The 26,060-nt window shown below is 46.9% G+C and overlaps 1 protein-coding gene across 1 annotated transcript in view; it reads right to left on the reverse strand.

Annotated features, from left to right (window-relative positions):
- Positions 1 to 25,713, reverse strand: part of TC2N (tandem C2 domains, nuclear) — a 47,037-nt gene extending 21,324 nt beyond the window's left edge. The window contains exons 1-3 of the mRNA XM_075330618.1: positions 25,519 to 25,713; positions 15,170 to 15,228; positions 9,101 to 9,223 (exon numbers count right to left, since the gene is read on the reverse strand). Coding sequence (XP_075186733.1) covers positions 9,101 to 9,161 — 61 coding nt within the window. The 5' untranslated portion in view covers positions 9,162 to 9,223; positions 15,170 to 15,228; positions 25,519 to 25,713. The remainder of the gene's footprint in view (positions 1 to 9,100; positions 9,224 to 15,169; positions 15,229 to 25,518) is intronic.
- Positions 25,714 to 26,060: the final 347 nt, after the last annotated feature.

The following is a 26,060-nucleotide window of genomic DNA, read 5'->3' on the forward strand; positions in this document are numbered from 1 at the left end:
GCTGAGCTGTGTATCTAATCCTATCCTGTGTGATACTGTCTGCTGAGCTGTGTATCTAATCCTTTCCTGTGTGATACTGTCTGCTGAGCTATGTATCTAATCCTTTCCTGTGTGATACTGTGCTGAGCTGTATCTAATCTCATCCTGTGGGATACTGTCTGCTGAGCTGTGTATCTAATCCTCTCCTGTGTGATACTGTCTGCTGATATTTGTATCTAATCCTATCCTATGTGATACTGTCTGCTGAGCTGTGTATCTAATCCTACCCTATGTGATACTGTCGGTTGAGCTGTGTATCTAATCCTGTCCTATGTGATACCATTTGCTGAGCTGTGTATCTAATCCTCTCCTGTGTGATACTGTCTGCTGATATGTGTATGTAATCCTATTCTATGTGATACTGTCTGCTGATATGTGTATCTAATCCTATCCTATGTGATACTGTCTGCTGAACTGTGTATCTCATCCTATCCTGTATGATACTGTCTGCTGAGCTGTGTATCTAATCATGTCCTGTGTGATACTGTCTGCTGAGCTGTGTATCTAATCCTTTCCTGTGTGATACTGTCTGCTGAGCTGTGTATCTAACCCTATCCTGTGTGATACTGTCTGCTGAGCTGTGTATCTAATCCTCTCCTGTGTGATACTGTCTGCTGAACTGTGTATCTAATCCTATCCTATGTGATACTGTCTGCTGAACTGTGTATCTAATCCTATCCTATGTGATACTGTCGGTTGAGCTGTGTATCTAATCCTGTCCTATGTGATACCATTTGCTGAGCTGTGTATCTAATCCTCTCCTGTGTGATACTGTCTGCTGAGCCGTGTATCTAATCCTCTCCTGTGTGATACTGTCTGCTGAGCTGTGTATCTAATCCTATCCTGTGTGATACTGTCTGCTGAGCTGTGTATCTAATCCTATCCTGTGTGATACTGTCTGCTGAGTGGAATCAATATATAGCTCCACAGACAATATCAGCCTAGATTTACCCAATCATGTGATACTATACGCTGCACCACTGTATCTAATCTTTGTTATGTGTGATACTGTTGAGAGAACCACTGTATCTAAGCTTAGAGTGATTTTAATCTGCATAGCTCTATATTGTAATAAGGAGCACTTTTGCAATTTACTGCATATTGAAATTTGCAGATGTTCTTGAACTATCAACACTCTTCTTTTGGTTGCAGTTTGTTGCCTAGGAGACCGACCACCGCTGCTGTGTAGATAGTAAGCACTGCACTGACGCTGGCTGGGATCAGAAGATACCATCAATGAACAGTCACTGTAAGCACTGCACATCTTCTGCTATTCAGCAGCGGTGGTCGGTCTCCAAGGCAACAAGCTGTATTCAAAAGAAAATCTCACAAAAGGATGAACATTTCAATAAGCAGTAAAACACCACTTTGCTTGTATTTAGACAATGATCTTATCTGAAGGTGGGAATATCCCTTTAATGCTCTAATGCTACACACCGAGCAGAGTATTTAAAGGGTCTAAGGCCTCAGATTTTAGTATCTCTGTTTGCTGTCATCCAATAGAAACCCTGTTTACTTCAAAGGGGTAAAATCTGTCCTGTGATGGACACCGGCTCATATAAAGGTGTGACAATGTAGTGATCTTGGGGAAATCTCTATTAGTTATCCTATTGCATAACACTACAGCCAGCCCATGCCCAGCCTTAAAAGACTGATAACAGAAAACAATAGAGTGCTGTAAGCAGCACCACAAATGGAGATAATGTAGGCTATAGTGGGTCTGCGCGTCAGAAATCGTGCTGCTGTGACGGATCCCCGCAGGAGTGGAGCTGTGATAGTATGTGTACGCACCATAGACCTCCCTTAGTAAATACTTGTGCAAACCTGGAGACTCCCAGCCGGGCAGCCCGAGCTCCACGCTCCTATCAAACGTCACCTCTGTCACAGTCACATTGTGACAAATGACACATTAATAAACCCTCAGCTGGCAGGGACTCTGATCTGGAAGAGCTTCACATGAGGACAAAACACGGGGTCCTGCCATAGACTGTGCGCTCGGGGGTCAGGGTTCAGTTCACACCAGGACCAGCACCTGTGTGAGTTTCCTCTGTACGTCCCTGTTTCCTCCGCAGAGAAGGACATTTCCTGTCAATTACAATAGATCCAGAACACACGTGATGGAAATAACAGGGGTGTTTATACCGCCCCAATAATCCGCAGCATACAACCGCAATCACCCAAGTGCTCATGTGTTCTGTGCTGAACCCTGAGATTTCTTATCATAGGCTGCATTATTGGGTTACATTCTGCTTTTATGTTAATATATATTCAAGTTTTTGAGTAATGGAAAAATCTGCAAAGTTCTAATAAAATTTTGGGGAATTTATCTGGACTTGAGACAAATTTGCTACATTATTATTATTATTATAGAGCTATTTATTTTATCCGTGGTGCTTTACAAATGCAATTCTGCCCTGTCCTTTCCCATGAATTAATGTGTTCCCTTCCTCCGCATGCTTCTTTCTCCTTCTCCCCCCACCCCTTCCGATCCCTTCTTCAGGACCCTCTGTTCTTTTCCTTCCGTGCAACCTTCTGTTTATCTTCCTCCGGACTCCTCTGTTCTATTCCTTTGGACCTCTCTGTTCTTCAAGACCCTTCTGAACACCTTCCTCCGGAGTCCAGACCCCTCTGTTCCCTTCCTCCAGACCATTCTGGTCCCTTCCTCCGGACCCTTCTGTTCCCTTCCTCCGGACTCCTCTGTTCCCTTCCTCCGGACCCTTCTGTTCCCTTCCTCCGGACCCCTCTGTTCCCTTCCTCCGGACTCCTCTGTTCCCTTGCTCTGGACCCTTCTGTTCCCTTCCTCCGGACCCTTCTGTTCCCTTCCTCCGGACCCCTCTGTTCCCTTCCTTCGGACCCCTCTGTTCCCTTCCTCCGGACCCCTCTGTTCCCTTCCTCCGGACCCCTCTGTTCTCTTCCTCCGGACTCCTCTGTTCCCTTCCTCCGGACCTCTCTGTTCCCTTCCTCCGGACCCCTCTGTTCCCTTCCTCCGGACCCCTCTGTTCCCTTCCTCCGGACCCTTCTGTTCCCTTCCTCCGGACCCTTCTGTTCCCTTCCTCCGGACCCTTCTGTTCCCTTCCTCCGGACCCTTCTGTTCCCTTCCTCCGGACCCTTCTGTTCCCTTCCTCCGGACCCCTCTGTTCCCTTCCTCCGGACCCCTCTGTTCCCTCCCTCCGGACCACTCTGTTCCCTTTCTCCGGACCCTTCTGTTGCCCTTCTGTTCCCTTACTCCAAACCCTTCTGTTCCCTTCCTCTGGACTCCTCTGTTCCCTTCCTCCGGACCCCTCTGTTCCCTTCCCCCGGACCCCTCTATTCCCTTTTTCCGGACCCCTCTATTCCCTTTTTCCGGACCCCTCTGTTCCCTTCCTCTGGACCCTTCTGTTCCCTTCCCCTGGACCCTTCTGTTCCCTTCCTCCGGACCCCTCTGTTCCCTTCCCCCGGACCCCTCTGTTCCCTTCCTCTGGACTACTCTGTTCCCTTCCTCCGGACCCCTCTGTTCCCTTCCTCCGGACCCCTCTGTTCCCTTCCTCCGGACCCTTCTGTTCCCTTCCTCCGGACCCTTCTGTTCCCTTCCTCCGGACCCTACTGTTCCCTTCCTCCGGACCCTTCTGTTCCCTTCCTCCGGACCCCTCTGTTCCCTTCATCCGGACCCCTCTGTTCCCTTCCTCCGGACCACTCTGTTCCCTTCCTCCGGACCCTTCTGTTCCCTTTCTCCGGATCCCTCTATTCCCTTTTTCCAGACCCCTCTATTCCCTTTTTCCGGACCCCTCTGTTCCCTTCCTCTGGACCCTTCTGTTCCCTTCCTCCGGACCCTTCTGTTCCCTTCCCCCGGACCCCTCTGTTCCCTTCCCCCGGACCCCTCTGTTCCCTTCCTCCGGACCTTTCTGTTCCCTTCCTCTGTACCCCTCTGTTCCCTTCCTCCGGACCCCTCTGTTCCCTTCCTCCGGACCCCTCTGTTCCCTTCCTCCGGACCCCTCTGTTCCCTTCCTCCGGACCTTTCTGTTCCCTTCCTCCGGACCCCTCTGTTCGCTTCCTCCGGACCCCTCTGTTCCCTTCCTCCGGACCTTTCTGTTCCCTTCCTCCGGGCCCCTCTGTTCGCTTCCTCCAGACCCCTCTGTTCCCTTCCTCCGGACCTTTCTGTTCCCTTCCTCTGGACCCCTCTGTTCCCTTCCTCTGGACCCCTCTGTTCCCTTCCTCCGGACCCCTCTGTTCCCTTCCTCCGGACCCCTCTGTTCCCTTCCTCCGGACCCCTCTGTTCCCTTCCTCCGGACCCCTCTGTTCCCTTCCTCCGGACCCCTCTGTTCCCTTCCTCCGGACCCCTCTGTTCCCTTCCTCCGGACCTTTCTGTTCCCTTCCTCCGGACCCCTCTGTTCCCTTCCTCCGGACCCCTCTGTTCCCTTCCTCCGGACCCCTCTGTTCCCTTCCTCCGGACCCCTCTGTTCCCTTCCTCCGGACCCCTCTGTTCCCTTCCTCCGGACCCCTCTGTTCCCTTCCTCCGGACCCCTCTGTTCCCTTCCTCCGGACCCCTCTGTTCCCTTCCTCCGGACCCCTCTGTTCCCTTCCTCTGTTCCCTTCCTTAGGGCCCCTCTGTTCCCTTCCTCCGGACCCCTCGGACCTATGTTTCCTTCTACATTCCTCTGACAGTGGCTTAGCACCAGGAGACCCCTTTTGCCACCAGAATCGGACGGTTTGGCTGATTTTACTCCTGGCTATGCAATGCCCCCTACCTATAAGCCATGAGACGTTTTCCTTCTGATGTACACCCCCATTATTTTCTGTAGCAGGCGCAGGAATGCTGGAGACTGGAGACATGACGTTGATTAAAAATGTATAGAATTTTTATTTAAAGAAAAAAAATGGTAAAGAATTTCTTTAATTTGACACTCCCTTATAATTAAGTGGGTCTTCTTGCACCTAATGATCAGGAGGGTCTTGTTATTGTGGTCTTCATGATCGGCAATTATCACGAGGGACGGTCTGGTGACTCTGGCCATGACACCTGCCGGAGGAATGACGCTTCAGCCCCTATTGTCATCAATGAATAGTCCATGAAATACACGGACGCCCCTGATCCTCCAGAGAAAGAGCCGCTCTTCTCTCTACAAAGCGGGATGATGGCTTTAGAAAACACTTTTTCATGTGTCCTAATGGGCAGCTGAATGTAGTGTCAGGGGTCCCGTCCTGCCTTTCTCCGAAGTGGATGATCCCTTTAAGGCTTTTTGATCTCATAGGGACCTATGAGTAAAAGCTCCTAAATAGCGTAGGTGTAGATCACCCTTGTCTTATCCATACGATCGCTCAGCTGATTATTAGTATTTACCAGGGCTGCTGATACATTGTCATTTGTTAAGGGAGGATATTAGGGAGTAGCGTGATGACAGGCGTATGTGCGGAGGACCACAGGACCCAGAAATAATTACTTACAAAACTTTAGTAAGTTTAGTGGATGGTCCCAACAGTGATTTTTAGCAACTCTATTATCTGACTGTGAGTTCAGAGGAAGAAGGTTGTTGGATTTATAACAAAAAGCCTCATCCAATATGTTAGAAATGACACCCATCCCCCAATTATCCAGTAATGTGTCATTTTTGGACTACATTGTAAGCAATGGGAGATGATGATTAAACTTCACAAAATACATTTTATTATAAGATACATATAGCATGTATGAAGATATACTTCCCTAGTTTAGATACACAGGTCAGCAGACAGTATCACACAGGATAGGATTAGATACACAGCTCAGCAGACTGTATTACAGGATTAGATACACAGCTCAGCAGACAGTATCACACAGGATTACAGTGGAGAAAAAAGTATTTATTCAGCCACAATTGTGCAAGTTCTCCCACTTAAACAGATGAGGTCGGCCTGTAATTTACATCAGAGATGACCATAACTATGAGAGACAAAATGAGAAAACAAATCCAGAAAATCCCCGCGTCTGATTTGGCAAGATTTTATTTGCAAATTATGGTGGAAAATAAGTATCTAGTTACCTAAAAACATGCAAGATTTCTGTCTCTCACAGACCTGTAACTTCTTCTGTAAGAGGCTCCTCTGTCCTCCACTCATTACCTGTAGTAATGGCACCTGTTTGAACTTGTTATCAGTATAAAAGACACCTGTCCACAATCTCAGTCACACTCAAAACTCCACTATGGTGAAGACCAAAGAGCTGTCGAAGGATACCAGGAACAAAATGGTAGCCCTGCACCAGGCTGGAAAGACTGAATCTGCAATAGGCAAGCAGCTTGGTGTGATGAAATCAACTGTTGGAGCAATAATAAGAAAATGGAAAACATACAAGACCACTTATAATCTCCCTCGATCTGGTTCTACACACAAAATTTCACCCAATGGGGTCAAAATGATCCCAAAAACGGTGAGCAAAAATCCCAGAACCATATGGGGGGACCTAGTGAATGACCTGCATAGAGCTGGATAACAAAGGCTACCATCAGTAACACACTAGATTGCCAGAGTTCAGATCCTGCAGTACCAGACGTGTTCCTCTGCTTAAGCCAGTACATGTCCAGCCCGTCTGAAGTTTGTTAGAGAGCATTTGGATTATCCAGAAGAGTATTGGGAGAATGTCATATAGCCTGATGAAACCAAAGTAGAACTGTTTGGTAGAAACACAACTTGTTGTGTTTGGAGCAGACTGAATGTGGAGTTGAAGCCAAAGAACACCATACCTACTGTGAAGTATGGAGGTGGCAACATCATGCTTTGGGGCTGTTTCTCTGCAAAGGGACCAGGACGACTGATCAGTGTACATGTAAGAATGAATGGGGCCATGTATTGTGAGATTTTTAGTGCAAACCTCCTTCCATCAGCAAGGGCTTTGAAGATTACACGTGGCTGGCTCTGTCAGCATGATAATGATCTCAAGCACACCACCAGGGCAACGAAGGAGCTGCTTCATAAGAAGCATATGAAGGTCCTGGAGTGGCCTAGCCAGTCTCCAGATCTCAACCCCATAGAAAACCTTTGGAGGGAGTTGAAAGTCCGTGTTGCCCAGCAACAGGCCCAAAACATCACTCTCCAGAGGAGATCCGCATGGGCCAACATACGACCAACAGTGTGTGCAACCTTGTGAAGACAGAAAACTGACCTCTGTCATTGCCAACAAAGGATAGAGAACAAAATATTAAGATGACTTTTGTTATTGACCTAATACTTATTTTCCACCATAATTTGCAAAAAAATCTTCCTAAATCAGACGCTGGGATTTCTGGATTTGTTTTCTCATTTTCCCTCTCATAGTTGTGGTCACCTATGATGTCAGTTACAGGCCGACTTCATCTTTGTAAGGGGGAGACACGCACAATTGGGGGCTGAATAATGACTTTTATTCCCCACTGTAGATACACAGCTCATCAGACAGTATATGTCTCCGCAGGCAGGGTCAAACCTGATAAAATTAGATACAGTAGCTCTGCAGAAAGCATCACACATGATCAGATTAGATGCAGTAGTTCAGCAGACAGTATCAGACCTGATGGGACTAGATACAGTGGCTCGGCAGACAGTATCACACAAGATCGTATTAGATACGGGTCAGCAGACAGTATCATACATGATAGGATTAGATACACAGCTCAGCGGACAATATCACACATGACAGGATTAGATACAGTAAATCAGTATACATCACACATAATAGGATTAGATACAGTAGCTCAGCAGACAGTATCACATATGATAGGATTAGATACGGTAGCTCAGCAGACCGTGTCACACATGATAGTATTAGATACAGTAGCTAAGCAAATAGTATGACACCTGACAAGATTAGATACAGTAGCTCAGCGCATACATCACACATAATAGGATTAGATACAGTAGCTCAGCAGACAGTATCGCATATAAGATTAGATATAGTAGCTCAGACAGTGTCACATATGATAGGATTAGATACACAGCTCAGCAGACAGTATCACATATGATAGGATTAGATACAGTAGCTCAGCAGACCGTGTCACACATGATAGGATTAGATACAGTAGCTAAGCAAATAGTATGACACCTGACAAGATTAGATACAGTAGCTCAGCAGACAGTGTCACACCTGACAGGATTAGATACAGTATATTAGCATACATCACACATAATAGGATTAGATACAGTAGCTCAGCAGACAGTATCACATATGATAGGATTAGATACAGTAGCTCAGCAGACAGTATCGCATATAGGATTAGATATAGTAGCTCAACAGACAGTGTCACATATGATAGGATTAGATACACAGCTCAGCAGACAGTATCACATATGATCGGATTAGATACAGTAGCTCAGCAGACAGTATCACATATGATAGGATTAGATAGAGTAGCTCAACAGACCGTGTCACACATAAGATTAGATACAGTAGCTCAGCAGACAGTGTCACATATGATAGGATTAGATACACAGCTCAGCAGACAGTATCACATATGATAGGATTAGATACAGTAGCTCAGCAGACAGTATCACATAGGATTAGATACACAGCTCAGCAGTGTCACATATGATAGGATTAGATACACAGCTCAGCAGACAGTATCACATATGATAGGATTAGATACAGTAGCGCAGCAGACAGTATCACATGATAGGATTAGATACACAGCTCAGCAGACAGTATCACATATGATAGGATTAGGTACAGTAGCTCAGCAGACAGTATCACATATGATAGGATTAGATACACAGCTCAGCAGACAGTATCACATATGATAGGATTAGATACACAGCTCAGCAGACAGTATCACATATGATAGGATTAGATACACAGCTCAGCAGACAGTATCACATATGATAGGATTAGATACATAGCTCAGCAGACAGTATCACATATGATAGGATTAGATACACGGCTCAGCAGACAGTATCACATATGATAGGATTAGGTACAGTAGCTCAGCAGACAGTATGACATATGATAGGATTAGATACACAGCTCAGCAGACAGTATCACATATGATAGGATTAGATACAGCAGCTCAGCAGACAGTATCACACAGGATAGGATTAGATACAGTAGCTCAGCAGACAGTATCACACTTGATGAACGTACCGTGCTTGCCGTCCGGTTGGAAACATCCCTTGCAGCAGCTCTTGATGAACTCTGCCGCCATCCTACATGTGTGAGGTTCGCTGTCACCCACCGAGCAGAGGTGAGAGGGGTCATCAATCAGTCCTGGGGATCAGAGGAAGAGGACATTACTGAACCCGTGCATCATACACCGCAGCTCATCCGGTCTACCTGGACAGGTGCACACGGGGCGAGGCTATGCAGATCGGCTGCACGGTTGACTCAGTTTTGGTTTAACACAACGATAAGGAAGAAAAAAAAAATTGTGAAAGATTAATACTGACGTGACCCTGCAGACTGGAATATTTTCCACTGCTTTGTCCTCGCAGCATCCAGCGCTCTCCTCCAGTAACTCTAGTCTGCGACTGTAGCTGAGCTGCATTGTCTATGAGTTAGGATGCTGCTCTGGTCATGCACCATGCTTTACCCTGCAGCTCAACTTCATTAGAACAACAGCTATGATCAATAGTCTAGTCTTAACGCATTGCTTCTTGGAGGCCATATTCCCACATAAAGTACATCTTGCTTTTTATTCTGTGCTGCAAATCTGCTCCATTTAATAGTTCAAATTTAGTGGATGTGATTTCATGAAAACTCCTGAACCCTGGGAATGTAAACACCCGCAGAGCTGGGATTTTTATCCCTTATAGATTTTTATGGGGAGCCTGAAAAAGAAACGCATTTACATCTATACGTGCTGAATCATATCGTTTCTGCACTAAAAAAGACATTAAAATAAAAAGTGTCACATCTGTACAAAAATAACAATGGAAAACATAAAGCAACTAAAAGCGTGAACGTATCACATCCATCCAGCATGCATTGAGGTGCCGATACCTGCAGAAAACATGAAACCCAATTGCAAAAAATAATTTGTGGCCCAAAATACCTGCATTTTAGAAAAGAAAAATGCTCCCAAAGGTGTCAATATCCTTTAGGAAGCTCTGACTTGTTCTCTCCCATTATTCTGACAGCGGTCGGCAACACAAAACTGCAAAAAGCCGTCAGTTACAAGTAGAACATAATAAAACGTGTTCATAAAAAATGTCAAATACCGCACTGCTGACACTGACAATTGTGAGGCTGGACACTTTTCTGCCATAGTAGCAGAGAGTATCACACATGATACTATTAGATACACATCTCAGCAGACAGTACCACACAGGCTAAGATTAGATACACAGCATCACACAGGATAGTATTAGATACACAGCTGAACAGACAGTATCATACAGGAGAGGATTAGATACACAGCTCAGCAGACTGTATCACACAGGATAGAATTAGATACACGGCTCAGCAGACAGCATCACAGAGGATATGATTAGATACACAGCTCAGCAGACAGTATCACACAGGAGAGGATTAGATACATGGCTCAGCAGACAGCATCACACAGAATAGGATTAGATACACAGCATCACACAGGATAGGATTAGATACACGGCTCAGCAGACAGTATCACACAGGATAGGATTAGGTACACAGCTCAGCAGACAGTATCACACAGGAGAGGATTAGGTACACAGCTCAGCAGACAGTATCACACAGGAGAGGCTTAGATACACAGCTCAGCAGATAGTATCACACAGGAAAGGATTAGGTACACAGCTCAGCAGACAGTATCACACAGGAGAGGATTAGGTACACAGCTCAGCAGACAGTATCACACAGAAGAGGATTAGATACACAGCTCAGCAGATAGTATCACACAGGAAAGGATTAGATGCACAGCTCAGCAGACAATATCACACAGGAGAGGATTAGATACACAGCTCAGCAGACAGTATCACACAGGAGAGGATTAGATACACAGCGCAGCAGACAGTATCACACAGGATAGGATTAGATACACAGCTCAGCAGACAATATCACACAGGAGAGGATTAGATACACAGCTCAGCAGTAGCACCAGGATAGGATTAGATACACAGCTCAGCAGACAGAATCACACAGGAGAGGATTAGATACACAGCTCAGCAGTATCACACAGGATAGGATTAGATACACAGCTCAGCAGACAGAATCACACAGGATGGGATTAGATATACACCTCAGCAGACAGTATCACACAGGATGGGATTAGATATACACCTCAGCAGACAGTATCACACAGGAGAGGATTAGATAACCAGCTCATCAGTATCACACAGGATAGGATTAGATACACAGCTCAGCAGACAGAATCACACAGGATGGGATTAGATATACACCTCAGCAGACAGTATCACACAGGATAGGATTAGATACACAGGTCAGCAGACAGTATCACACAGGATAGGATTAGATACACAGCTCAGCAGACAGTATCACACAGGATAGGATTAGATACACAGGTCAGCAGACAGTATCACACAGGATAGGATTAGATACACAGGTCAGCAGTATCACACAGGATAGGATTAGATACACAGCTCAGCAGACAGAATCACACAGGATGGGATTAGATATACACCTCAGCAGACAGTATCACACAGGATGGGATTAGATATACACCTCAGCAGACAGTATCACACAGGATAGGATTAGATACACAGGTCAGCAGACAGTATCACACAGGATAGGATTAGGTACACAGCTCAGCGGTACCACACATGACAGTATGGCACACACAAGCACTGCACTACATATTGTTTTTCTTCCATATGTCTTTTTCCATATAAAAGTCCTTTGCAGGAATTGGTCTTTTCTTCTGATGCAACATGTCCTTATCAGCCCGGGAACTTTTACAGACCTCGCAGATGGTCACCTAATACTTAAATACAATCTCTGCCAAAATATACACCTTTATCTCGGTAAACTTCACCCCCCCCCCCCCCCCATGGAAATTCTGTGCAGTGAAATCAGCAAAATTCCAAAACAAAACCTGCGATAAGCGGCTCTGATAACCCCCATATACTGAGAAATTCACCTTATAGAGCTAAAAATACCCAGAGACGAGGACACAACTGATCGGACGAGGGCAAAGAGTGATGCAAAAAACACGGATCGTGCAGAAAATGAGAAGGGAAAAACGTAATCGCCTCTGAGCAATCGTCACTCAGTGTCATAATAATGGTGGCAAGTCACAAAACTCTCAATGCTGTGTGTTTGATAGGTAATAAATGTACGTTCTCTGGGGTCTGACCATTGGTGGGCCCTGCGGCCATCAGAATGATTCCTATTGGATCACAAGTGCACGGCTACTTCCATGGCAGTGAATGGAGCAGGACAGACATACACGTACTTTGTGGAATATCTATACAGGGATTGCATTTGCATCCAGTCCCTCAAATTTAGGCCCAAAAGGGATTAGGAGATCCCAGATTGGGGCTCCCAAGCTTCAAGTTACAGGACTGTGCCCACAGGGAGCTTAGGACCCCATTGTTCCGATCACTCAGCGCCCCAGACTTTCATATCTATCACCCGTCCTGAGGGTCCTTTAATTATTTCTCTACTTTTAAGTAAATAAAGCCTAATCACTGTGTATTGAGAAGACGGAGTTTATTTAAACATTAGGAATTTGTTTTCTTTTGTATTCTTAGAATAAAAATTTGTATCTGGATTCATTCAAGAGATGAATCCGACAAATGACAACGGACTCCATTATCTGCAGGTTTGCCGTCATGGTTGCCGTCATCCTACCAGAAGATACAGCTTGCTGCACGGTTTAGCTTTTTTTGTGTTTGTTTTTAACGATGGATCTAATGGGATCCATCTGGCATCATTTGCGTCCTTCATTTGATGGAATCCACTTCTTAAGATAAAACAGAAAAACAATTCTCCATCACAGGGGCGACCCTCAACTACTACACTTTGTAGATATTCAAACCGCGCCATTTATAAGATCTCTGCTTGTCCTCAGTGACTTAAAACATTGTTGTTTACATCCAAAAACTAAAACGCATCCGGTGTCCTGACACCAAACTGCTCCCTGATTCCTTCCATTTATATTCAGTCTAAACAATACTTTGCAAACTGAATTCTCACCTCTGATTCTTGATCCCAACGAGAAACAAAAAGACACCGGTCACCATGGGAGGGGGAAAGAGAACAGAAGTATAAATATGACCGATTGGGAATCAGTATCTTTATGTTTTTGGCTGTAAACCATAAGGCTATGTGCTCACGTTGCGTCCTATACCTTGCAGAAATGAACGCATCCTTTGGCAGAATTTGTCAATGTCAAATTTGGTTTTGACCACAAAAACGCAGGAAATACGCATCCGTTTTTATAGCGTTATTGCCGCATTTTTACCGCGTTTAACATGCATTTTCTGTGCCTACAGACATATGCGTTTTCAACACAAATACACTACTAAATAAAGTTTAAACATTCAAACGCTATGGAAAAAATGAAAAAAAAAATAAAATAATAATTTCCATACTTTAAAATCATACACAAAATAGCTAATTTTCTTAAAAATATTAATGTGATTTAATATTTATGTATAAAATAACATTAAATTATAGTTTTAATATTTTTTTTATAGTCGGGCCAGATATGTGTGTGAAAGGAGACGTCAAGACCTCATTATAATTTCAAAAAAGCATGCGTTTTGCATCAAAAAAGCATGTAAAACGCTAGAAATTTGATTAAGGTTGCGTTTTGATCATTCTCATTGACTTCAATGATAGCAAAACGCAGCCAAAATGGCAAAAACAATTGACATGCTGCTTCTTCAAACGCAGAGATTTTGACAAATTGTACGCACCTAAAACGCTGTGTTTTTAACAGCATTGTGCGCACAAGAAATTCTTATTTCTTATAGACTTTGCCTGGAAATCAAAACGCATGCATTTTTTGCATTAAAACGCTGCAGTTCAAAACGCTGCAGAAACGCATGAAAAAAACGCAAAGTGCGCACACAGCCTAATTGGAGACAAGTGAACATGATATGAAGGGACTGATTCATTTTTGCGTCTTTTTATCTGCAGTAAAAATGGTTCTTTTTTTCTTATTTGCATGTTATTATTTAATAACTTTACTTGTTTTAGTTTTGGCATTATAGACTCGTTTTTTGTTAGCCAGATGTTTTAAAATAATTCATCATTTGCACCTTTTCAGAATGTTGCAAAAACGTTTTCACAATCATGGTCCAGTCCCCTGGTGAAGAATTAAATCTGTCAATTTTTTCCCCTTATTTGCACAGTTGAAGACTAATGTGCAACATTTTAAAAATTGTCCAAAGGATAAGGGTGTAAATAAAAGTATAAGGGTATAACAAATTAGAATCTTTGAATTTGGGACAATTTACCAAACTTTGTGCTCCACTTTTAATTAATTTGGTGCAATATCCGCCAGTTCAGAATAAAAAAAAAAATTGCAAATGATGAATTGCGGCCTTAGACCTAGTCCCACTCACATACAGCTGAGGGGTTGTTACAGTTTTACCAGGTCCTCTGTTCTGTACAGATCGCTCCCTGTGGTGTTAGTTTGTCACAATGTATCCAGGCTAGTTCTGAGGATTGTCTAAGCTGTTACCTTGTAACAAACCTGCAGCTTTTACCTGTTTTCAGCCTCTAGATATGAAGGAAGGATGGCAGAAGTCAGGCAGGAAAATGAGAAATAAACACAATCTGTAAGAAGGTTCTATATTTTCATTACTTAAGAAGTACAGAATATAAAGAGTTAAATGGCCCCCTGTAATTAGTAAGTTACCAGCCCCTCGCAGTCCATGGTGTAAGTTATGAGTCCACCTCTGAGCTGTATTCACAAATCTCCACTAAATCCCGGCCCCAATTATCCAGGGCGGATTCACGGATAACACGCGCTTTCCTTTGCACAATATACCGGTAGACTTTTCTTAGAAATTTCAATTCTTCAGTTTCATCGTAATTAAAAGCTACATTTACAAGATTAAATCCGAGTGCCAGAGTCGGGCTCGTTACACCATAAGAGCTAGATTTCTCTAGGGTGGGTGACGATATTATCCGCCTCCACAGATCAGGGGCGAGAAATCGGGATTTCCGTTTTTTTAGTGACAGAATTAAAAAATCAAGAAGTTTTTACATTGGATTTGCATTTACCGATCAATAATGTAAAATTAAAATGTGTGATGCGTAACGTACCAGTATCCCAGTCACACGAGTGCGTCACCAGCGCCGGTGCTGACGAGAAGTGTCCATCCCTGCAATACAAGTTGTGTTAATGGCTGTGCTGTCCTCACACTGGACATATCCTCCTCCTCCTCCCGGCTTTGTACATCTCTGTGTACATCCCTCCCGTCACATCTCACTATTCCTCCTCCCTAACCTGGGAAACTGCCTTATGAGGGAAACCGATCCTACACGGCACAAGACAAGCTTTAAGGCCACGTTCACATTGCCTTTGATGCGCCAATCAATTTGTTACACTGTTGTTCAGCGCCCACTATGGACAGACTTCTGCCTCTGTAAACCCAGCCTTATAGAATTGTTATTCATGCAGTGACCATCATTTTGCTGCTAAAGTAACGCCATTAATTCTGTCCTGAACCCATAAAGTGCAGACGCTGTGGGGTGCGGCCGCTGCTTACGAGCCGGGCTCTTTGATATCCTAATATCCTGGGTGTCTGTACTTGGTGGAAGTTTTAAGACTCTTTGTAAAGCATCATAGCACAGGATGGGGGACATAGTGGTGTGTGGTCAAAAATGCTTTTATATTCCCCTAATTTTGTCAGGAGTTGCTCGGTCAGACATTGGTGACAACGGGTAGGAGAAGAATGAAGGGACATATAGGGGTCCTAGGTGTCACTAGTTTTGGTGGGGAAGGTTAACTTTTTAGGGAAAGGTAGGGAGTATGGTGTAATGGTGGTAGACCATGGCTAGTTACCATGGCAGACAAGACCTAGCTCATGGCAGGTAAGACGGATGTCTGGTGGCTGTCTCGTGGTCCAGCTGTAGCAGATGGCACGGGTCGGAGGTGAGCCCCAGCTTAGTCAGTGTCGTATCACATAATGTTTAACATTTGTTAAATAAAGAGCCATACTTTGTCTTTAACGTAAACTGTTTTTGCTGTTATTCCGGAATGGTGGGTGGCAGGGGAGGGCCGGTTCCCCCCCGAGCCGGTGTCTCAGCAGCTGTTTCGGGCCGCCGAACGTCTCTTGATTTTGACCGAGTGTCGGTGGTGACAAAAAAAGACAAGCTAGAGAGCACCTTCATAACTCATAAATTGAGCTGCTCCCCTGTTATTCCTCCTGGAAATTATATGAATAAATTAAACATTGGGGGCATGTCCCTGCACAATCTGACCTTGACCAATCAGTTGTAACACTGCAGGGGCACACCCTTAGTTAGACGGAATGGTAACGCCCAGTTGACACTAATTTCATGAAATTTTTAGGAAGAATAATGGAGAAACTGAACAATGCAAAGTTTTAAAAAAAATCACCATAAAAAAAATCATATTCCACTGGATACCTCCTGCGAGTGACAGCGCCACACACGTGATCCCGTCAGTTACTTTGTAATTGCTCAGTTTACATTGGACTCTGCTTGTGTCACATCTGGTTGGAAGTAACTGCACTTTCTGCTGCATCCACAGGCCGTGTATAAAGACGCCACAGATGTCCCAGCTCCGGTGGTAAACATACAAGTCCTACTGGAAACCAGTGATCTGCTGGTAAGCTGCCCGGGCACGCATATGCCAACACATTGTATAAACAGAACACGCATGCAGATGTATCACTCCAATGTACAGTATGTACTGAGCGCTGCCTGCAGAAGTATGCACACCCTCTGCAATGATGGGACAGAACCAGCATTTCAGATGGGGCAAATATCTTATGCCGTTCTCAGGACCCTCAATAGTCGCCTAGTAGATGGGTTCCTCGAATTGAGTACAACTTGGTGCGACTTGCCGACTGTATCACATCATAGGAAGAGAACAATCACTGGAGAAGGACATCGAAGAATAGATGCAACAAGGCAAAGAGGAAGACTAACAACTTGATGCCTTGATGCAATCAAGATAATGGCAGAGAAGACCCTGGTGGACCTATCTAGGTGGAGAAGACCCTGGTGGACCTATCTCGGCGGAGAAGACCCTGGTGGACCTATCTCGGCGGAGAAGACCCTGGTGGACCTATCTCGGCGGAGAAGACCCTGGTGGACCTATCTCGGCGGAGAAGACCCTGGTGGACCCTTCTAGGCGGAGAAGACCCTGGTGGACCCTTCTAGGCGGAGAAGACCCTGGTGGACCCTTCTAGGCGGAGAAGACCCTGGTGGACCCTTCTAGGCGGAAAAGACCCTGGTGGACCCTTCTAGGCGGAAAAGACCCTGGTGGACCCTTCTAGGCGGAAAAGACCCTGGTGGACCCTTCTAGGCGGAAAAGACCCTGGTGGACCCTTCTAGGCGGAAAAGACCCTGGTGGACCCTTCTAGGCGGAAAAGACCCTGGTGGACCCTTCTAGGCGGAAAAGACCCTGGTGGACCCTTCTAGGCGGAAAAGACCCTGGTGGACCCTTCTAGGCGGAAAAGAACCTGGTGGACCCTTCTAGGCGGAAAAGACCCTGGTGGACCCTTCTAGGCGGAAAAGACCCTGGTGGACCCTTCTAGGCGGAAAAGACCCTGGTGGACCCTTGTACGTAGAGAAGACCCTGGTGGACTCTTGTAGGTGGAAAAGACCCTGGTGGATTATTGTAGGCGGAAAAGACCTTGGTGGACCCTTGTAGGCGGAGAAGACCCTGGTGGACTCTTGTAGATGGAAAAGACCCTGGTGGACCCTTCTAGGTGGAAAAGACCCTGGTGGACCCTTCTAGGCGGAGAAGACCCTGGTGGACCCTTCTAGGCGGAAAAGACCCTGGTGGACCCTTCTAGGCGGAAAAGACCCTGGTGGACCCTTCTAGGCGGAAAAGACCCTGGTGGACCCTTCTAGGCGGAAAAGACCCTGGTGGACCCTTGTACGTAGAGAAGACCCTGGTGGACTCTTGTAGGTAGAAAAGACCCTGGTGGATTATTGTAGGCGGAAAAGACCTTGGTGGACCCTTGTAGGCGGAGAAGACCCTGGTGGACTCTTGTAGATGGAAAAGACCCTGGTGGACCCTTCTAGGCGGAGAAGACCCTGGTGGACCCTTCTAGGAGGGGAAGACCCAGGTGGACCCTTCTAGGCGGAGAAGACCCTGGTGGACCCTTCTAGGCGGAGAAGACCCTGGTGGACCCTTCTAGGCGGAGAAGACCCTGGTGGACCCTTCTAGGCGGAGAAGACCCTGGTGGACCCTTCTAGGCGGAGAAGACCCTGGTGGACCCTTCTAGGTGGAGATGACCCTGGTGGAATTACTTATCTAGGTGGTGAAGACCCTGGTGGACCTTTGTAGGCTGCACAAGATCGATCTTCCTACAGAACATCTATTCATCAAGTTGCCATGCATTGAGATCGAACTGGATGCTGCAGCAACGATCATTGCAGTACGATATGACCTCAAGGTCCCAGGTCACAGAGATTTACGCTGCTGTGTAATCCTGTTATTTATATTGCACCACTATAGTGGCCATTTATCTTTTCCGGCGTCATCTGGTGATTGTCGGCAGCTTCTATTTCCTTGTATCATAGGGACGTTGTGATCTTATTACTTTCATATCTAAATCTCTGAGCAAATATTATTGTCCTTTGTATGTAAAAAGCTATACTGACAACCACCATGGAGGTAAGCCCCGCCCTCTGCCACAAACCACACCCACAATACTACAGGAAATGAAGAGAAGTTCAGGCGAGTTTTTGATCAGTGTATTGGTGGCGCCCTCAGCAGCAGATCTTTGAGTGGCTCAGTGCGGCCTCCGTAGATCCCACAGATGATCGATTTGGATTGAGATCTAGGTATTTGTAGACAAGTCATCACCTTGATCTTCTCGTCACATTTCTCACAACATTCCTGAACAAGAGGGTGAAGCAAAATTACTCAAAGGGCCTTGGTCCAATGACCACATTGGTAGTCCATGGCTTATAATCCAGGGTCCTGCACTCGGCCTCCGATCTGCTCATATCACTTTCTCCTCTTCTGATTAGCAGGTCGGAGTGACAATGCCATCCACACAAAGTGCACAGGAGGAAGGACACTGCTGTGAGACGACAGCCACAGACTCCCAACGTGGCTGCTAGACAAGGGATCTGCAAGTGTTTTACTCAGCTTTATTGACCAACCATTATCCTGCTGAAAGAGGCGCTGCCATGGAAAGGGCACTGTACAAAGATTAGATGGCACATGTCGCATCCACATGATGCCAGGACAGCATTGCTCCATCGCACTACAGGACATGGCCGCATCTATATGCCTTCACCAGCTTGTCGTCTTCCCATCCTGGTGCCATCTTTTCTCCAGCTAACTGATATGCATGCACCGGCTGATGATTGACTTGAATCATGATGCCAGGCCAACTTCTTCCATCTCTCTGTGGTCCGGTTCTGGTGATTGTAGGTGCTGAGTGATCTGAGGTTGCACAGCCATATACATTGCATACAGAAACACCCCATAAGACCCACCATAAATTGAGGATACCCACACGACCCAACGTATGCTGGGGAGTCCTGACAAGGCGTATCATATACTGGCGACACCACACAAGACCCAACGTGTATCGGGAAAATCACACAAGAGCTGCTATAGACGGAGGACACCCCACAAGACCTGCCATATACCAGGAACACCCTACAAGACTTGCCGAATACCGGGAACATCCCGGCATACCTGATGTATACTGGAGACACCCCACAAGAGCCGCCATATACCGGGGACACCCCACAAAACCTTCCGTATACCGGGAATACTCCTGAAGGCCTGATGTATACCGGGGACACCCCACAAGACCCTCTGTATACTGGGGACACCTCACAAAATTTGCCGTATACCAGGGACAAGAGCTACTGTAAATTGGGAACACCGCACAACACCTGCAATACACTGGGGACACGCTACAAGACATGCAGTATACCGGGGACACCCCACAAGACCTGCTGTATACAGGGGACACCTTACAAAAGCCGCTGTATACTGGAGACATTCGACAAGACCTTCCATATACTGGGAACACACCAGAAGACCGATGTATACCGGGGACACCCTACAAGAGCCGCTATAAACTGGGGACACCCCACAAGACCTGACATATACTGGAGATACCCCATAAGACCCATCGTATATTGGGAACACTCCAGAAGACCTGCCGTATACTAGGAACACCACACAAGATCTGCCGTATGCTGGGGACACCCCACAAGACCCACTGTATACTGGGGACACCTCACAAATCCTGCCATATACTGGTAATACCCCACAAACCCACCGTATACCTGGAACACCCCAGAAGACTTGCCATATACTGGGAACATGGCTTTTTAACACAGTTGCCTAGCCGTCACCATTTATCCATTGTTAGCGCTGTCTGTTCCTTGCGCCTGCCCATATTTTCTGCTTCTTTTCAAGAAAACTGACCATTTGTTCCACAATATATTGAGGAGCAGGAGCACACCAGAATCAGAGCTATTAACTGCACCCGTCAGTGGTATTAATGCTCTTGTTTGTAGTTATATGATAACATTGTGTCTGGCTCCATAACCACAGGGGAGATCATTGCAGCCAGATTCATTACCGAGTTCAATGGTAGCTCTGTGCATGTATATCCTAACCTTATAGACTGGGGACAAGGATTAAAGGAACTCCAACAGGTTCCCCTCCAACAAGGAAGCATAGAAGTGAGGGGCTGATGCAGGAGGATAGAGAGCAATGAAGTCTCAGCGCTCACATTTCCCTATACACAATAATACGAGTTGAACTACGTCTATAACTCATCACAGTCATTAATGTCTAAACTGCTGGCAACAAAAGCGAGTACACCCCTAAGTGAAATTGACCACATTTTGCCCAATTAACCATTTTCCCTCCTCAGTGTCATGTGACTCATTAGTGTTACAAGGTCTCCGGTGTGAATGGGGAGCCGGTGTGTTACACTCTCATACTGGTCACTGGAAGTTCAGCATGGCTCCTCATGGCAAAGAATTCTCTGAATAGCTGAAAAAACCCCCATTGCTCTACATAAAGCTGGCCAAGGCTGTAAGAAGATTGCCAACACCTAGAACCTGAGCTGCAGCACGGTGGCCAAGACCATACAGCGGATAACAAGACAGGATCCACTCAGAACAGTCCTAGCCATGGCCGACCACATTAGTTGAGTGCATGAGCTCAGCGTCATATCCAGAGGTTCTCTGTTCAGAATAGACGTGTGAGTGCGGCCAGCATTGCTGCAGAGATTACAGGGGCGGGGGGTCCACCTGTCAGTGCTCAGACCATACACCGCACACTGCAGAGATTACAGGGGCGGGGGGTCCACCTGTCAGTGCTCAGACCATACACCGCACACTGCAGAGATTACAGGGGCGGGGGGTCCACCTGTCAGTGCTCAGACCATACACCGCACACTGCAGAGATTACAGGGGCAGGGGTTCACCTGTCAGTGCTCACACCATACACCGCACACTGCAGAGATTACAGGGGCGGGGGTCCACCTGTCAGTGCTCAGACCATACACCGCACACTGCAGAGATTACAGGGGCGGGGGGGGTCCACCTGTCAGTGCTCAGACCATACACCGCACACTGCAGAGATTACAGGGGCGGGGGGTCCACCTGTCAGTGCTCAGACCATACACCGCACACTGCAGAGATTACAGGGGCGGGGGGTCCACCTGTCAGTGCTCAGACCATACACCGCACACTGCAGAGATTACAGGGGCAGGGGTTCACCTGTCAGTGCTCACACCATACACCGCACACTGCAGAGATTACAGGGGCGGGGGTCCACCTGTCAGTGCTCAGACCATACACCGCACACTGCAGAGATTACAGGGGCGGGGGGGTCCACCTGTCAGTGCTCAGACCATACACCGCACACTGCAGAGATTACAGGGGCGGGGGGTCTGCCTGTCAGTGCTCACACCATACACCGCACACTGCAGAGATTACAGGGGCGGGGGGTCCGCCTGTCAGTGCTCAGACCATACACCGCACACTGCAGAGATTACAGGGGCGGGGGTTCACCTGTCAGTGCTCACACCATACACCGCACACTGCAGAGATTACAGGGGCAGGGGTTCACCTGTCAGTGCTCACACCATACACCGCACACTGCAGAGATTACAGGGGCGGGGGGTCCACCTGTCAGTGCTCAGACCATACACCGCACACTGCAGAGATTACAGGGGCGGGGGGTCTGCCTGTCAGTGCTCAGACCATACACCGCACACTGCAGAGATTACAGGGGCGGGGGGGTCCACCTGTCAGTGCTCAGACCATACACCGCACACTGCAGAGATTACAGGGGCGGGGGGTCTGCCTGTCAGTGCTCACACCATACACCGCACACTGCAGAGATTACAGGGGCGGGGGGTCCACCTGTCAGTGCTCAGACCATACACCGCACACTGCAGAGATTACAGGGGCGGGGGGTCCACCTGTCAGTGCTCAGACCATACACCGCACACTGCAGAGATTACAGGGGCAGGGGTTCACCTGTCAGTGCTCACACCATACACCGCACACTGCAGAGATTACAGGGGCGGGGGGTCCACCTGTCAGTGCTCAGACCATACACCGCACACTGCAGAGATTACAGGGGCGGGGGGGTCCACCTGTCAGTGCTCAGACCATACACCGCACACTGCAGAGATTACAGGGGCAGGGGGTCTGCCTGTCAGTGCTCACACCATACACCGCACACTGCAGAGATTACAGGGGCGGGGGGTCCGCCTGTCAGTGCTCAGACCATACACCGCACACTGCAGAGATTACAGGGGTGGGGGTTCACCTGTCAGTGCTCACACCATACACCGCACACTGCAGAGATTACAGGGGCGGGGGGTCCGCCTGTCAGTGCTCACACCATACACCGCACACTGCAGAGATTACAGGGGCGGGGGTTCACCTGTCAGTGCTCAGACCATACACCGCACACTGCAGAGATTACAGGGGTGGGGGTCTGCCTGTCAGTGCTCAGACCATACACCGCACACTGCAGAGATTACAGGGGCGGGGGGTGCACCTGTCAGTGCTCAGACCATACACCGCACACTGCAGAGATTACAGGGGTGGGGGGTCCACCTGTCAGTGCTCAGACCATACACCGCACACTGCAGAGATTACAGGGGCGGGGGGTCCGCCTGTCAGTGCTCAGACCATACACTGCACACTGCAGATATTACAGAGGTGGGGGTCTGCCTGTCAGTGTTCAGACCATACGCCGCATATTGCAGACATTACAAGTGTGGGGGGGTCCGCCTGTCAGTGCTCAGTCCATATGCCGCACACTGCAGAGGTTACAAGGGTGGGGGGTCAGCCTGTCAGTGCTCATTCCATATGCTGAACACTTCATCACATTGTTCATTCATATTCTGCCATCCCAGAAGGAAGCCTCTTCTAAAGAAGATACACAAGGAAGACAAGCAGACTAAGGACATGGGTTACTGGGACCATCCTGTGGTCTGGTGAGAAAAATATACATTTATTTGGTTCAGATAGTGTCAGCGTGCATGGAGAAACCAGGTGAGGAGGACAAAGAGAAGTGTGTGCTGCCTACAGTCAGGCATGGTGGTGGAGGGTCATGGTTTGGGGCTGCATATCATTGAGGGAACCATGAATGCCAACATGTCCTGTGACATACTGAAGCAGAGCACGATCCCCTCGCTTCATATTCCAACATGACAACGGCCTCAAACACCTCCAAGATCACCACTGCCTCGCTACAGACACAGAGTGAAGCTGCTGGACCGGCTGAGTGTCTCTAGACTTAAACCCTATGGAGTATCTGTAGGGCCTCCTCAGATGGAAGAGAGCAAGGTCTGAAATATCCACCAGCTCCGGGATGTCATTTTGGAGGATGAAGAGGATCCTGTGGCTGCTATGAAGCTCTAGTGACCTCCAGGTCCAAGAGAGTTAAGGCCGTGCTGGAAAATAATGGCGGCCACATAAAATATTCACCCTGAAGGGCACAATTTGTCCATTTTCACTGGGGGGTGTACTCACTTTTGTTGCCAGCGGATTAGTCATTATTGGCTGTGCACTGAGTTATTTACACTGTTATACAAGCTGCGCACTGACACTGTACATTGTATCACAGGGTAATATGTGCAGCGCTGTCCTCGGAGAAGATATAATAAAATATTTACACAAATGTGAGGGATGTACTCACTTTTGGGATATACTGTACTTGTTCCCCAGCTGTCATTATTTGGATATCCACACACAGACAAGTGTAAATCCTGCACATGACTACATGGATCTGCAGGTGCAGAACAGAATGCTCTACCATTGCATACTGACATACAGGACTGTATATACACGGAGGCATCAATACATATCTACAGACCTGCAGGAATATATGTGCACGCACAAGGACAGATGACGGCACATCAATACCCGTGTACCATCAAACTGGTACAAACATATGGGGTGGGGAGAATTTATCAAGGATTTTGCACCAGGTTTTGCCATGTGCTGGTTTTCATAAAAATGACAACTGTTTGCTATTTTACACCTCTCACGTCCCTTCTAAAAAGTGAGTGTAAGCAGAGTGATATTTGCAAAAACTTTTTACAAAGTTCAAAAAAACAGTCCCAAACTTCGCTCCAGTGTCGTAAAATGTGCAAAGTGATTTCTAGACAGAAGTGTTAGGTGTAAATATTAGCCACATCATTCTGACATCGTGCAAATATGGGGCAAATAAAGTCAATGCATCTCGTAGAAAAAGTATTTAAAAAATTCCTCGAGTTAAATTCTCCCCATATGTTCATACACATAGACGCACATAAGACAGCACATATGTGCATGCGTACATTCACATGGTCATACACATAGACGCACATAAGACAGCACATATGTGCATGCGTACATTCACATGGTCATACACATAGACGCACATAAGACAGCACATATGTGCATGCGTACATTCACATGGTCATACACATAGACGCACATAAGACAGCACATATGTGCATGCGTACATTCACATGGTCATACACATAGACGCACATAAGACAGCACATATGTGCATGTGTACATTCACATGGTCATACATATAGACGCACATAAGACAGCACATATGTGCATGTGTACATTCACATGGTCATACACATAGACGCACATAAGACAGCACATATGTGCATGTGTACATTCACATGGTCATACATATAGACGCACATAAGACAGCACATATGTGCATGCGTACATTCACATGGTCATACATATAGACGCACATAAGACAGCACATATGTGCATGCGTACATTCACATGGTCATACACAGACATGTGAGTAGCTGCAGAATCATAGAAGCACGGACAGATGTAACAGACACACTATAAACACACTACAGATTAGCGCAGCAGGACGACTGCACCGCAAAGACTGGAGGGGTGACGGCTCCAGCCTGGCACGTGGCTTGTACGGTCTCCTCTTGTACCTGTTGTAGATTGGAATCCCACAGATTTATCCTGACATCCGGTATAACCTGGGGGAGGCGATGGCAGCCGTCAATAACCTGGGGAAGGCGATGGCAGCCGTCAATAACCTGGGGAAGCTGCAGGTGTAAAGTAATCCTTATACAGCAGAACCAGGCATAAGAAAGGGCTGACAGCTGGCATATTCTGGAGGTACTGCCAGTCCTGAGCAGAAGGAAAAAGAGCTGCTCGCACCTAGAGGAGTGGCTGTCAAGGACAGTGGAGGAGGGGATGGTAGTGCCAGGCAAGATTTCAGTGGCACTACCTGTTGCCAACTAGGCTTATACCCAGAGCTACGCGTCAGCTGGCAGTCCCTGTGCCACATGCATCGTAGTACTGTCAGAATTGGTATTTGTGATTGATTAGAAGCCTAGATGGAGCACAACATGTACTGTAGATAAGAACTCTGTGCGATGACAGCTCTATATTGTATGCCAGTGATGGCTAACCTTTTGAGCTTGGTGTGTCAAAATTTGTAAAAAAAAAAAAAAACGAGCATAACTTG

This window comes from Anomaloglossus baeobatrachus, chromosome 12, assembly GCF_048569485.1.
Source record: "Anomaloglossus baeobatrachus isolate aAnoBae1 chromosome 12, aAnoBae1.hap1, whole genome shotgun sequence".
NCBI lineage: Eukaryota > Metazoa > Chordata > Amphibia > Anura > Aromobatidae > Anomaloglossus > Anomaloglossus baeobatrachus.